This window comes from Telmatherina bonti (assembly GCF_933228915.1).
Source record: "Telmatherina bonti genome assembly, chromosome: 17".
NCBI lineage: Eukaryota > Metazoa > Chordata > Actinopteri > Atheriniformes > Telmatherinidae > Telmatherina > Telmatherina bonti.
The window spans coordinates 23,783,368-23,800,043 of record NC_136615.1 but is presented as its reverse complement, the minus strand read 5'-3'; the positions used below and the strand labels follow the sequence as shown (position 1 = coordinate 23,800,043).

The 16,676-nt window shown below is 38.7% G+C and overlaps 1 protein-coding gene across 1 annotated transcript in view; it reads right to left on the bottom strand.

Annotated features, from left to right (window-relative positions):
* The window catches only part of ank1b (ankyrin 1, erythrocytic b), a gene marked incomplete at both ends in the record, with an annotated part of 72,889 nt that extends 57,486 nt beyond the window's left edge, over positions 1 to 15,403 (bottom strand). Inside the window, one exon of the mRNA XM_079256050.1 lies at positions 15,278 to 15,403. Within this exon, the coding sequence (XP_079112176.1) occupies positions 15,278 to 15,403 (126 nt within the window). The remainder of the gene's footprint in view (positions 1 to 15,277) is intronic.
* Between the last annotated feature and the right edge of the window lie 1,273 nt (positions 15,404 to 16,676).

Genomic DNA, 16,676 nt, shown 5'->3' with positions numbered 1-16,676 from the left:
TTTTCCATTTAAAGATTATTAATAATGTCCCTACATTTCTCTATAAACTTGGTGACATTGTTTTGAACTAATGTACTACATACATATTCATATCAGTGTGTTGCTCCAACATACATCTGTCTGCATTACTTTGGAAATGTTTCAGCAACGGTCTTAATTCAGTGCTTCCTAGGTACGTTTTCATTAATTATATAGTAAAATACACATATGGATGTCTATAAATGATGACTCCCTGTCCCTCAAAAGGCTTTGCTTTTTGCCAGGCTATAATTGCAAATAACATTTTTTTTCTTCATCTGTCTCTTGTTAAATAATTTTAAATAAATAAACAGATATATAAATAAATAAATAAATTCTGTGCAATTTTATGACTAATAAATGAAAACTGAAAAATATAAGTTTCCAGAATGCTGGGATAACAAATGTAAGAAAACTACATAGCAGAAGCTCTTGAGCCATTTCTGTTAATCAGTCCTGAGCCATAATGAAGCATTACAAGAAATCAGGCAGATAAAAATCTGACTCATACCAAGTACAACAAACTCAGGGAAAGAACTTGGGGGCAATCAATTGAACAAACAAAGCATCAACATGACAAACAAACCCACAACTAAGTAACAAAACAAAGAAGCTGAATTAACCATACATCTCAGAAGGGACTGTAAAGTCATTGCAGAATGACTCAGTCACTGAAGTCACAGTTGGATGATAGATGTCAGATAATCCTGTAGGGAGGGGATATAGATGGGTTGAGAAGCACAGGATGGTTGGTATGAGGGACATGCGCTGCAGCGTTATTGTGATGCCTGACTGACAACCAAATCGCCCGTGTCATGAATTAGGACTTTTGAGGGCTCCAGTGCTGACACATTTTAACTTATGCAAGCACACTGATAAGGACCAGACAACTGTACTCACCATTTATCTGTTTTAGGAAATATATATATGTATGTGTGTGTGTGTACTTTGTAAACACAAATGTAGACCTGGCACATGATTCATGCGTAGAAATATCAGCATATCCACACACACTAACATACAGCTCTCCTCCCTGCTGCCAACATGCGGTCATAGAAGCTGACATATGTTCCTCACTGCAGGATGTAAAGAGTCCAGCACATACAAGCCTGCACATGTCAGATTTGTGTTTGCAGAATGTTGAGCATGCAACAGTCACATATCCCTGTAACTCCACTTACTCATCAAAAAATGCTCCATTTACTTCTCTCCTAAAGTTTACTTCATACACAAATGCCTTGCAGCCAAACAACATCTTATGTGTAAACTGTACCCAGGCTGAATAATATAGTCCTCACTATCACACATACACAACAAAATTAGATTGATGGGCATTAAAAAAAAGAAAATTTCACAAGAGACAGAAAAAATATATGTCTGATAAAGTGATTATTTGTAAAACTATAATAGTGCGTTCCTGTTTAAACAGCATTATTAGTTTAATCATCTGGTCATGTCCTTACAGGCTATGTGTTTGTACATATGCTTTCAACTTTGTATCTTTTTTTTTCTTTTTTCTTTTTTTTCTTTTTTTACAAAAAAGGTAGAAAAACCTTGTAAGCTCACAAGATAAAGGAACATTATGCAAGTATAAAAGCAAGACAACCCAGTCCACAGATGTATCACTACTCATTTTACCAGAAAGATCTTTGATCCCAGCTTATGTCTATAAGTAATCATCTAATGAAAAAAAAAACAAAAAAACTTTTGTATATGGACACATGTTTGCATACCTGTGTGTAATCTCTAGCCAAAGTACAGGAAGGCTTCCCCTCTGTGCATGTCTGTGTTAGTGACAGCAGGTTATCACTAATCACCCAGTGGGTGGAGATTTACAGCAGTGAGCAACATGATGAAAGAGTGATGGGAGCACAAGTAAGCTGATGGAGAACAAAGAAGAAGTCATTGAGGACAAGCAGGAGTTGGTAAAAGGCAAGATCACAGAGGGCATGGATGAGCTGTGAGGTCGCACCTGCCATGATGACTGTAAGGATCCCTGCAGCTTCTAAAAATAGCAATGATACAGCAATAACATTAAGGAAAGCTGTGCCAAGCTCTGGCTTACAGCTTAATGCACTTTGTGCATTAGCTTTGATTACGTCGCCTTTAAGTGATGCAAATCACCAGTTTTAATAATCTTAATCACAGAAGTGGCTAATCGTTTTAACATACCAACAACAGACAATAATGGCATTTACATGCAGCCACAGGTTGTCACTGATGGTGTGCTAGACCTCAAAAGATTGCATCCGTTTCTGGAGGAAATCGATAAAAGCATCTCTCCATGATTCAGCATTCTGCACATGTTCATACAGTATGGGGCGTTTTAGCCCACAAGGAGCTATTCATCAACCTAGCAAGTTCCAGATAGCAGGGTCAGGCCTGAAGCACAAGGTCCAGTAGGGGTGAAAGCACAGCCTGTCAATTCATCAGCATAACAATGCAGAGCAAGAGAGAAGAACTGAAATACAGCATCAGCTCGGGGCTGAACTCATTAGGACTTTTTAAAACACATGAAACAACAGCAAAAAAAAGACAAATCACAGCGACATTAACACTTTGAGAACAATCAGATTGCTGAATCAATCACAATGCATAGCTCCATTCATCCCTCAAGATAAATAAAGGATTGGTACATTTTGACAAGTGCTCACATCATCCTTTTTAATTTCACTAAATTTCTCAATTAATATGAACCCAGACCTATGATGAACAGTGTAACAAAGTTGGTAGCAGCATGACTATGTCACATGTCACAATGAGAAGACACTGAGCTCTGTCTAAAGCTCAGGCTATAATAAACCTCATCCACCAGGGAGGGCTAAAAATATGGGCTAGACAAGCTGACACACTGCATTTTCAGAAAGCTGCACTTCATTCAACGCACCATCAATCATCCTTCAGCAGCTGCTGACGCTTGTTGTCTATGGTGTGTACTATACACGTGAACAGAAAGTGCACAGTTCGTCCCCCAAAAAAAGCAACTTTTAAAAGTCAGGCTTTTACCAGACAAAGAAAATCTATAAACCAAGTTGAAATTGTTAGCAAAGTGTTTTAGTATCATTAGATGTTTTAAGGGTCACGTTTGAGGTTTCTGTTCTGAAACTGTGCTGGAATGAGACGCATTCACAGTGACAGAAACATCAACCCAAAACAGATAAACTTTCTGTGCTATATTTACCGAGGTAAAAGTTGTCTTCTCTCCACTTCCAGCTGGTGATGCAAACTGCAGAGTAATCAATCACTTCTGTGTTTGAACATGCTTCTGTGAGTACAGTTACTGAATGGTAATGAATGAGAAGAGGCTGCGGTTAAACTAGAGGATTAACGGGTGCTTTTAATGTATGCTATATGCATATCTGAGAGGGTGCGTGTTTTTCCTCTCACCTTGCCTGCCTTCCCTGTGGGACCATTGGTGCAAAGCCAGCAGGACACACCTTGTCACCCTGTCAGTCATTTGACCTTAAAAGAGCTGAGTCAAATTGGCCAGTTCATCAGAATCAGGCCACAAACCACAAATACTCTAGCTTGCACTTGTTTGTGTGCGTCATAGTTATGATACAGCAAACAGTTGCATGAAACCATGTATGTAAAACTTGGAGACAGGGTATGGGGAAAAAATTAAATAGACAAGTCAAGTGGGGTACTTTTGAGACTGGGCGATACTCGGCAGTTTAGTCAGCTGCTCAAACTGGCTTCAGACTGCTGGCAATATGAATGAATCATATTGTGAATCATACAGCAGCAGAAACTTACTGCTGATGAGAGAATATCTCACTGTCTGCAGTTTCTTCATCAGCCTGGCTCAGATGCTGGCTCATGTAAACTTGGATGAAAGAGACTAACAGGAAGTAGAAAAATTGGAGGATATTTTTATTAGTAGACAAAAAAAACTCTCAATCATCCTTTGAATGCACCGCTATTCATTTGCATCTGCAGTTCAATGATTGAGATATTGTTCAAGTGAAATATTGAGAGGTTACTCTTCCATGTGTTCCTGTGTTTCTACTAACTTTTCCATATTGCATATACTGAAATCATAAATATTGATTCACATGGTGTTCTTCCACAGGACCGTCATAACGTTTAATTATTGATCTCAGCTTTGAATTCCATGTTAAGACTGCTACTTAATATAAATTATTTGTGATCCAGTACCCGGTTTGTTTGCTATAAAAGTCATTGCAATGTGTGTATGGCTTACAGTTGGTGGAAAATAAAACAGGCTTAATGGACATGAATAGATTTTCTGATTTCTGTTGAATATTTAGATTTGTTTTCATCATATTATTAGTTTAATGTAAATCCTGGAAAAAAAATTAAATAAGCATCAGTGTTGAACCAACAGCCCACAAACAAGATCTTGTTGATGTTGTAGGAGTATAAAGAGATGGAGAGACAGATGGGACCAGAAAAGGACCAGTGAGCATTAGATGTTCCAGCAAGTAAATCTCCATGTTATTTACAGACATTGAATCTGTGGGCCAAGCAGTAAATAAGCAGTTGGTGTGATGTGCTGCAGAAGCAATACATGCTAACTAATCAACAATAATAATAGCACCAAACATATGGACTCTCCAGAAATGGAGACAGATTATTTTAATCTGCTGGTCATGCATGATACAGCAAAAATTTGAAAATAAATCCAAACATTTCACATAAAAAGGAAGCTTTTGAAAGGAAGCAGTAATAATACGCTCCTAATAAAACTTTTAGAGGTCAAAGATAGACTACATTTCCATGTCCATTTACCGCTTCTTTTATTTTCTAGCCTGAAGCGTCTGGTAGAGAAGGATCCAGAGTCTGTTCGGCTGAAAGCAGCAAGTTGGGGATTCCACTGTGAAATCCTTCTAAACGTCTCTGAATCCTGAGTATGCAGACATTTGACAGACTTTTCAGAAGGAGGGCAACAAAATATGTACAGTATAAATTGTATAAACACAACCATATAACTACTTTGCTTTGAAAGTGTATTTTGGATTATGGACTTATCTGAGCTACCTCTCTGCTGACTCTTAAAAGAACCAATATTTCAAGACTGTTCTGTTTCTGGATCTTCTGGCCTTCACAGGTTGAGGCATATTAGGCAAACCAGTAGCCAGGTCAATAGGACTGACTCCCTTGGCTATTGTAGAACAAAATTTGACTCTTAAAAGCAATTTCATGGAGAGAAATGACCACTTCCAAACATTAATCACTCACAGTTGGTTACAGCATCCTGAAACTTTAGAACTTGAGGGTTTAATTGCTCAGATCATTTTGTTACAAAGTATTTTTCTGCATGGAGACTTTGGGTTATGGTATCTGACATCTGGATAATGTACCAACAATAAGCAGTGAAAAGTCTGCATTCTGATTAATATTAGAAGATATCCTAAACACAAGCCACTGAGCATACAACCCCCAAAACCCAGCAAATCCATTGCCAGTGTTTCAGTGGGAAGTCCTACATTTTGGTGGTTAGAAAAAGGAGGGTGCCACAATCTTTTAACACTCTCTTAAACCCTTATCTTTTCAGGAACATCTTCTCTTCTAACACCTTTTAAACAATAATTTGTCTAACCAACACTTACACTCATGCACCTATTTATGGACTACATAAAATAAATGCATGTGACTGCATAAAATTGGTTTACCATAACTACTTTATGTCATTTAAATGGATATAAAAAGATCTGCACTTAATGATTGGACTGGAGGTTTTTTTTACTGCACTGAACCTTAAAGGTTGTCATAACCTGAAAGTTGCTTTTGGATAAAATAATCCAGTTAATATAAATGCAAGGTGTGAAACAACAAGAAAACAGCATAATCAGCAAATGGTTCAGAAACGCACACTGATATTTGCATGTCATCTATTAAAAAGAAGCTTTGAAATATATGATTTGCAGTTCAAGTAAAATTTCCTTGTTTGAAGCTAATTTCAGGATGGTCGTAGGGTCACTTAGATTGCAACTTGCTAAATTAGAATGAAGTCTGTCATCTAAACATAAATATTTAATGTTCTCATTGTAAATCAAAACCATTTTTCTCATTTTCGTTTATGGCTGTATAAAAGTGGGCCATCACAATCAGAGTAGAAATAATATTAATATTTCAGTTCCAAGATGGTGCTGACAGTCAGCACAATGGAGGAAGACAAAGTAATGGGAGGAGAGAGAGGTGAAGGATCACAAGAAAATGGGAGGATGCAGAGAAATGGATACAGCAAGAAATGAGAACAAGAAGAGAGAAGGACAGATAGCTGATAGAGTGCACAGAAGAGGAACAAACTGTTGTTACACTTCCTCGTCCATCTGCAGTTTAAAATTGAATTAGCAATGAAGTATTTATACAAGTGCGGTGAGGATTTTCCGCCCAGTGCATTTTTCACAGTAGAGAAGGAGAGCAGGCAAACATGCTGTATAATCGCTCCTCTTCCTTCTTATATGTAATGTGGATAACAAAATATTTAACCTAAAACCAAAGATAACCAGAGAGAAAGAAGGAATCATATTCACAGTTATAAAAAAGAATCGCAAGTTTTTTGTGTCAACTGAGCAGAAACACTGAGTCTCGGTCTGCTTCAAGCTCTCTACCCTGACTCTTTTGTTCCCAACCCTGCTGCCATGTGGCTCTCTCAGATCAGCATGTGAAGCGCTATCAGCGAATGAATGGCAGCTGAGCTTTGCTGGGATCACTGAAAACTGCTGACGTTATGTTTTAACTCAGTTTAGTGACATAACCCTTAAAAAGTTTTGAATATAAATGGTCCTTTCGTATCCAATTAATTTGATCTTATGTGGTTTTGTGAGCGTATGTGTGTACACGTGTTTCACTCACCAGTAAGGATTGGTTATTGAGTGATGAGCGAGAGGAGAGAAAACCAATTCCACAGGCACAAAACAACCCCTCTTACTGTTCACACACATGTACTGATACATACAAAAATAGTTACTGCAGATGTAGCTTTCAACAAAAGGTAGGAACTTAATTCTTATACAAATATTTTAAATCTAACCCCACTAGTGGTTAGTAACAAGCTAAAAATGTATATAGTCTAGGAAAAAGTTTAATTATAAGCAGCTCGCAAACCTGTTATGGCAACATTAGCTAATGAAGCCTTCTAAAACCATACAAAGAGAATAAAAATTACATTTGCTCATAGAATCTATAATCAAAAGCAATTTACAACACAGAAAGATTTTTAGTAAACTATTAAAAAAAATGCTTAAACAGCTTTTCCTCCCATATCATTAACCTTATAAAACCTGTGGATTGGGGGAAGACATGGTGCCAAACTTGGTGGTTAATGGTCATTTTAGCGACCTTGCCGGAGCTGACTTAACTAAAACCTCTATTATTATTTCTTTTTTTCAGCCTTAACCATAGACTGTATATAAAAAGATGGACGTAGCCTCCGGGACGTCACCCATAGGTTTCTGAAGAGCTGAATTGAAGCTCGGTGGGCGGTTCCTACTGTCGCCATGTTGGCAGGGGAATGCGTGTCGTCTCGCCCGGAAAATACAAATGTGGGCAAAGAGGTGGAGCTGAGAGGGCAGCTGTGAATGTCATGGTGGATGATTGACACTGAGCGAACTCTGAGCTTTCTGTAGCTAAGAGCTAACCGAGCTGACCCGGAGATAACAGGAGATAACCAGCTAAAGGAGGTAAGCGGGCTAAAGCTAAGTCACGTTGTTAACCAACTAAAAACCAAGTTTATTCTGCGTTCTTCTTACTTGAAGCGGAAGAATGGGTACCGGTCAATCAAAAAGACATGCCCGTAAATATGCCGAATTTTGAAATTAAATTAATTTTAAACAAGCAAGTTAAAAAAACATTCACTCCCCCAACAGTTGCCATGAAGGAAAACGTGACCTATAAACCGAAAATAGATTTTTGAACCAGGCTGTAAACATGGGTGTTTCTGCTGTGAAGTTGACCTTTTTAACATGGGAGTCTATCAGGATTCGCTCTGTTTTGGAGCCAGCCCCTAGCGGATGAGAGGGGAACGGCAGTTTTATGCACTCCCGCATAGGCTTCACTTTTAACGGCTAGAGGTTGGCGCTTGGCCTGAACTAATCAGAATTGGTCTTTGCAGAAGTAATGTTCACATATTATACTGTGATTAAAAAGAGCTTTGAAGCTACAGCTGCATGAATCCAAATGGAAGTTCATATTCACTCTGAAGGGAAGAGCCAGAAAGGTTGTTTTTATTTGTGTTATGTGCTATTATAACTATGACTCCATGGGTATTCAAACAGACCTGCAGGAATACACTTATTTAATCATCTGTATGCAATTCTCTAGCAGAGACCTAAAAAATAAGTACAGGGCACATAATGTTAACATCACTTTCTAAAATCCAGCTTGGCTAGCTTAGAGCCTGAAAACAACCGCAAGGAGCTAAACAAAACAGATAACAAGACAAAATTTTGCCCCACATTTTGCATTTATCCACAAACACAACTACATGGCGTACACTATATGATATTTTTTTATTATTCTTTTTTATTAAGTACTACAACCCTTAGCCTGCACATGCACTGTAAAAATATGTTTCGACCAGAGTAATGGAGTCAGGGTACGGCTGAGAGAGGCTTCTTCAGTGCATTAGTTGGCTCCTGCAGGCCACATGATCCGTGTAGACCTTCAGGAGCACTAATTCCATTACATAATGCCCTGCTATAGCTGGAAGTTTGTGAGTGTGTGTGTGTTCTTCGTCTACATGTCTGTGTGTGTGGCATTGTGCCAGTCTGCATCACTTTCACTTTTCCTCTAATGATTCTTTGGAATTAACAGCGCTCACATCATTTTGCTAATGAGCTCTGGTGAGTCAAATGCATCACTAGTGGAGATATATCCACATGTGGGTCAATCAGGGAGAAAAAAAAAGAGGATGTGCTCTTAAAATGTATATTTTATATGCCTCTTTTCCTTTAGAACCTAAGATGTAATTCTGAACACATTTAGTGTGTGACTCATATTTTCTTACTTGTTTAATCTTATCTCTTCAGATATGCTGTGTTGTTATTTAATTTAGCATCCACTCAAATCTGGGCCAAAACAAAGCAGGGTGAATGAAGCAACAAGCCATTTCCCTTCCAGCATTTTGCGTCTAGATGGTGATCTTTGGAGCAAGTTACATGTCTCATCAACAAGACGTGCCCTCATCCATCTCTACAACATTCATCCATGTGCAGCGTCAGATTGTAATCATCACAGCAACATCTGTCACTTCATGCAGCAGTTCAGGTGGCCAAAGGGTCACAATAAACTTTGCCAAAAGGTTTCCAGCCATTAAACCATGTCTCTGCGTACCAAAGCTTCACATAGGCTGGCCTTGGTACCAGTGCTGATGAATGCTTTGCTATAACTCTTGCAGAAAGCCTATGCTCATCCTTGTGTATTTGTGTTACATGTACTATCCATATGCTGCAGCCAGAGGTGTACCAGTGCAGGCAGATGGCCAACAATCACTAAAAAATTAACAGAAACAAAAAAAAAAAAAATCAACTGCTGTTTTTAAAAAAGCAGACTTTCCTAAAAACCATTTGATCTCTTGAAAACCAAACATGTGGCAAACACTAGATCAAACAGCAGAAAGGTTTGATGAATTATTGTTCATCATGTTTCTATTCTGGAATCGTGTTGTTTCAGCAGGTATGAGATCCAGTCCAACATCAGATACACTATCAGAGCAGGTGCTCGCACACAGTAGTGATGTGTAGGTAAATGGGAAGCTCTGCTCTAAGAGGAGGTGTAATCCTAGGAAGCCAGGTAAATATAGCCTGTAGCATCTTTGGGTTGGCCAGAGAGCTGCTTTCTGCTCTGCTCGACCTTGGTTCATCCTACCCTCCCTTTTCTCTGAGAGGATGAAAAAGCACAAGCAGCCACCATGATGACACTCATGCTGGCTTACAAAAATATGCATGTGTCTGCAAACTTTTAATAACATGTTTCTCTGTAAATTCCTCGTGTATAGTTCAGATGTACTAAACCTGACATTTTTAAATACATACAGCATATCAAGTCATTTAGCAGCTGTGTTATGGAGCATGATTTAGTCTTCATTTCTGAGCTGCAGTAGTTTATAATTGTCTGACCTAATATAAATCAATTAAAATGTTGCTTTCCCTGGTCATAGGAGAAATGGTTGAGTCACAGCTGTGTGATGCATTCTTTAAAACATTTCTATTCATTTATTTCTGCACATTATTTGTCTCACAAAAACCAAAGTCAGGATTCACATAAATTCTTAAAAGTTTTCTCCTGTGTTTTGCTGTGTGTATGACAGCAAAAATAGGCAGAGAGGCAGAAAAAGGGAGGAAAGAAGGGTGCTTTGGCTAATTAGTGTCTGGTACCCATAAGGTTACATAAAAAGGGAATGAGATACCCTGAAGGCCACACAGGCTCACACACAAACTGCATGTGAGCCCCCATGCACAATCACACAAACGTCTTCCGAAAACATGAGCAAACTCGCACACACTCACAAAAAAAGACCACACACTGTCCATTAGCAGATCCATCACTGTATTAAGTGTGAGCCTAGAGAAAATGGGGGAATGCACCAGCCTGAGGAGCCTCACACTGAGTACTACAATAAAAGGTTTGATGTCCCAGACTGGTTCAAGTTGTTGCTTACAGGGAGATGAACACGAACAAAGCTACCAGTAGTGATGTCCGTGGATGATAGCTTTTATGAGCCCCATTCTCTGAATTAATTCTGATATAATCAAAAATATGAAAGAAAATAAAAGAGAATAAATAAATGATAAGGTTTGTGTTTCATGAGGCCCAAAGCTCTAACATGAATGATTGGGGATAACTCCTACCAGCTGTCAGGCTTCCTGTTGAGTTTTTGGTTAATGGTGCCCTGCAGCTGTTAAATATTGCCCAGTGTGAGGAAGGTGTCACTGTGCCAAGTTATGCAGCAAGAAGTACAGGACAGAATAAAACTCCAAGGTCAAAATTAAGAACATATACAACACTGGACTTGACAATACAGTCTGTGTGCACTTATAATTGAGGAACACATATTTTACAATGTGTTTTCCAAGTCCTGTACCTAAAAGGATGTTCAAAAAGTAGTTTGACCATCTGTTCAGAATTTACTCTGCTGGATTTTTGTCACACAGGTTTTAGAAATCCCATTTCTCCGTTAGTCATTTTGCTTTTTGATTAATTATGTTAATCATGTACTTAAACTTAGATCTTCAGTGTTGGGATAAAGTAGACTGCATTCAATTTTATGAAAGATTAGGTGATTAAAAACAGGATTCCAGAAGTGAAAAACATGACAGCAGTCACCTCCAAACTACCCTGCAGCTGCATGTGATGAAGCTTAGGTAGTATTATTACTTTCTTTGTAGATTTTCAGACTATAATACCATCCAGTGAGTCCTGACTTCTGATCTCTGCTGTCACTGTGGTGAAAATCTTTTGTTTAAGGGGAGGAGTAGAGAAGAGAGATCCCATGCTGCTGAGTTTGATTTACATCGAGTGGAGCAAATTAACATTCATGAACACTAAGATCAGTCCGTGCCTTCTCTCCTCCCTTTCTGACCCATTACTATATGCACTCCCTCTGGCAGCAGTAACAATCTACTGGAAAAAAAAGACATAGATTCAGATACATAGTGAATATAAAAATAGTTGAGTGAGTTGCAGGTGAGAAAAAATGGGCCAATAAGTCAGAAGCAGCTAAAGAGGGATGGGGTTTTGCTATGAACTCTTTTAAATGCTGCATGACATGTGCCATAACCTTGTGATAGCCAACCAGCAAGAATAAAAATTTATGGATGACCCCTATCTCTTCTTATTTAGAATATAAGATATACAGATAATATTAAGACTGGCCTAAAATAAACATTTATGTTCCAGCTAATCATTAATACAAGTCATGCTTTAAAAAGTTATTTATTCTATTAAATGGCTTAGATAAGTGTAACCTAGATGCAAATGTACATTTTTAAGTATTTTTTAAAATAATACACACACACACACACACACACACACACACACACACACACACACACACACACACACACACACACACACACACATTATATATGTGGCAAAAAACATCCCTTATCTTTTAGAAGATTAAACTAAATTTTCATACCATTTAATAAGCTGAAATATTTTTAATTGAATGATACATTATGTGCTAAACTGAATAAAAAGCACAAAACCAAATATATTGTTTTGTACAGTTATATTCTACAGTTATTTGAGAAAAAAGAGATGCATTTTAAGCAACTAGAAGCTTCTGGATCAACCTAATGCAGAATTTCCACCCTGCATCACAGCCCATGTCAACATATGTTAATGTCGCTAACCATTCGTAAGTTATTATTTATAGTAAGTAAATTATTTTAATAGTTTATATTATATACCAAACTTTTCCTCTGAGTTTATCTGTTATTTAACTTGTATCATTGTATTGTTTATATTTACCTGAAATCTGCCAGCCTTCCTCAGTAGATCTGAGCAGTCTTCATAATTACTGACTTTTACCAAACTTACAGTTTGTAAGTAAAATGATAGAAAAAGCTGTTTTAATTCAATTACATTAGTCTTTAAACAAACACAACATTTTTTAAAGTATCCAGTTTGGTTTTAAGACAAACCACTGCACTGAAATTGCCCTTTAAAGATTAGTGTAACCAGGCCTGCTAGGACAAAAAAATAGAAAAATAATGCTTTTTTTCTTTTTTTTTGTTTTGTTGAGAATGAAGTAGTCAACTGTAAGGTAATGTCCTCAAGGGCCACAACCCTGCAGGTATTCCATGTATCCCTGCTCCAACATACCTGACTCAAACTGATTAGTCATAATGCAAAATATCATTGGCTGTCGGATCCATTTAATGGAAGCCAGATGTGTGGAACAGGAATGCATTGAACACCTGCAGACCAGCAGCCCTTGAGTGCCAACTTTGGACAAACCTGTTCTGGACAATCATTACATCATATGACTGCAACCGTGATGGTAGCTATTGGCCAGATGCAAAGTAAACATGAATATAATTATTTTGACAAGTGGGTTTTTCCATTCTCAATCACAAAAATACAGTGTGAATGAATCTTTTGACAAGACGGACAGATGATCTCATAACTGTTTCCTGCCCTGAAATCCAGATGTGAAGCATCTCAGTCAAATGTAAAGTGATATCCTGGACATTTAAAAATTCTCTTTAGCAAAAAAACACCTCCTTCTCAAAGTTGTCTCACCAACTCAAGGTCAGAATGAGTTTGGTCCAAAAATATCCTTAAGTTCTGTATTCGTGGGGTGTTGCCTTATATAACGTGTACTTTTCTCAGCATCTTTGGTCTTGAATAAATCTGCAAATAAAAAACAAATATAGAAAAATAGAAAACAAATAAAAATTCCCATTACCAAGTAGCACCAGTAGAACATTGGCTACGCCCACCATTAGCATGTATGGAAAGGAGAGTTTAGTAGCAGGGGAGGGCAACTATGGTCCTCGAAGGCCACAGTGCTGCAAGCTTTTGGAGTTTCCCTGTTGCAGTACTCCTAACACAAATCAGATAATTAGCAGACTAGTGTAGAGCTTGACATCAAGCTAATTAGCCATTGACTTGAGTTGGGTGAGTCCGGTGTGTTGCAGCAGGGAAACTCCCAACACTTGCAGCACTTCAGCCCTCAAGGACTGAAGTTACCCACCTCTGGTTTTGTGTATTCTTATAATGTTATAACAAGGAAATAGAGGGAGACAATCTGTCTTCATGAGCCAAATCGTCCCATGCAAACATGACGGTTTAAGCTTGTTGAACTCTTTACTCTGGAAGACATTTTCCAAAAGGTTTTGATTTGGTCAACAAAACTGCATTTATATTGTGGAAAATCAACAAAAATACATACAAAATATGCAGGTTTTGAAAATACTCCTCTTCATAAGTTAAAGGTTTTAATACTGTTTACTGAGCAAGCAATAGGATTTCTTCTTTTTTGAAAGCTCTCACATTGTAATAGAAACAACACTGTATTATAACTGAATGAAACAACTTTTTGGACATAAATATGACTTGACTTCATCCACTTAATTATTTAGCTTAAAAAATTATTGAGCAGATCAAATAAGTCGAAAAACCGCACAGCACTGCAAACCCCACACTGATTAGCATTCAACAAGCACACTCCATCAACATCCTTCCTGATTCCACGTGTACTCTAATTTCCATTTTTCCCATACACCATAAACCATTTACCCACCTATCTATTCTGTTTCTATCTTACTATCTTACTTATGAACATATGACCCTGTTTCATGCACAGACAACAAGCATAGTTGCCTATACGATCTCTTTCTAACCAGTAACACAATGTTATAAAAAAAAAAAAGCACAACAAAGGAGAACATTCCAACAAACCCCTTTACAACTGAACCGTGTTTTCCAAAATCATTTAAATGCAGCCGTGAACAAGTACAAGGCAGTACAACTCCAATAAAATCTGCAGCTAATGGCATAGCAGGATTGGGGGAGAGTGAACCAGAGATGCGAGACGTGGGGGTGAATGAGAACTCCTCTGCTCACCGGGTGCCATCCTGTTCATTCAGCTATTCTAAATATGAATATTTTAAACTAAAATAACACTGACAAGACTAAGATTTATCCTTTAAATGACCCGTGCCACACAATCGTGCACTAAAAATGCACAACTGCATCTGTTATTACACTGTACCTCCATCTTCCCCCTCCATTTTACATCTACCCCAATGAGAAAAAAAAGCAATATGGGGGAAGACACCAAATCTTAGAACAACACGGCTTGTTAGGAGAGAGAAGAGCTAAAAAAAAGAAAGGAGAGGGGATTACATTTTTATCCATAAAAAGACATGTACCGGGAACAATTTTTCCATTCAAGTGAATAGGCTGCATCTACTGAAGACTTCATAGGTGAAAGAAACATGACATCTTCTGTTATTTAACCAACAGTGTGAATTAGTCACACCCCCACTGGTACAAACAGTCAGCATAAGCCTCCTTTTATTTCCCACATAGCTTAATATCTGACAGCAGACACAACCTGTACCAGAACATCTATGCTTGACTGGTAAACCTACACACACACACATATATTCTCAATCGCACACTCCAGCTCAGGCCACAAGACCAACTGTATAATTATACGTGTGTAATTGCATTCTAACCAATCATGCACAATAGGTGCAGTCAGGCTGAGACAGCCAAAGCGAGATGCAGGTAGAGACTGACCATCAACCCCACTGTCCCTGGAGACAACCAGTCATACCTTGCGCCTGCGGTCCCTAGATCGATTCCTCTTTTTTATCTTTTCCTCCTCCTTCTCCCTCTGCTCCTGGGCGGCGGCCTCCGCGAGGTCCTTGGTTTTGCGGAGCTGCTTGGCGGCTTGCGCCATGGTGCCGCTGTTACTGCTGCTGCTGCTCCAGTCGCCGTCGCTCCAGCCCTCTTCTTGTTTTCACTCCCACCAGTCGTCCCTGTTTCCTCTTCCTGTGTCCCTCTGTCCCCAGAACCCCGTTGCTTCACTTCTCTGGTGGCCACGACATGTGCGCACAAGGCAAGCAGTGGCGGCGTCTGTGTCCAGCTATTTGTGGGTGTGCGCAGATGATCTCACAGCAGCCACAAGACAGCCTCCAGCATCCACAAAGAAAGATGCTTCAGCTAGTGGTGCTGATGCTGCTGCCTGTGCCACGGCTGCTGCTCATCGAGGCAGCTATCACTGCACTGAACTGTCTCCCCTCCCCCCCTCCTTCTTCCTCCCTTCTCTCCTCTCTCCTCCCTCTGCTTGCAGAGACCAGTCACGCAGTTCTGTGTTCAGCTCAGTGGGGACCATGCTGCAGCGCTCTCTCATTTCTATCTGTCAAATGTCTGTCTTTTACTGGTGCTCTGCATCTCTTTCCAGCTTTCTTCCCATCACAAAACATTTCTTCCATACTAACATTGGTTGCTTATTCGTACCAAAAAAAAAAAAAGGATTGGCTTACAATTTGCTTTCAGATTTATTTTTTTTCCCTCTCTCACGTCTTCCTTGTCTTTGAACGTGGCTTTTCCATGGCACCTCCCTCCTGAAAACAGATGGAGAGAAAGAACAGACGTGTAAAAAAAGAATGGATATCTACACCGTACCTGACGGCTAACAGGAGGTTTTGTGTCATACAGAGGTTATCAAATGTTGATGTTAACGTGGCATACAACGATACAGTCATGCACTGTAACTCTATGAGCCTGGTTCTCTTTAATTTCAATGTTTAAAGGAGAAAAAACAGAAAAAGAATCCATCAACATGAGTTCTTCATTAATACTGCATGTGCTCTCCCTTCCCTTTTATTCCACCACTTTCCATCAGGAGGGTGTACATACATTGATGTTTGAGGCAGCAATTTAATAGCTAATGAGTTGAGAGCAGCATTACCAGACAGAAACTGGCTCTTTCGTAATGTTTGAAAGATACATTCTTGTAAAACTGGGGTCATTTTTGCAGCAATTTAAACCAGTCCTTAAAATGGTTTGTTTGCTGTAATGATCTAAGCAAAAAAAACTAAAACATATTTCTAAAATCAAGGTTAGTTTTCTACAATTGCATCTAGTTTATAATTAGCACTACGACTTTTTTAATCATTAATGTAAACACAAGGTTTATTTTAATGTTATAAGCGTACATAACTGGTACA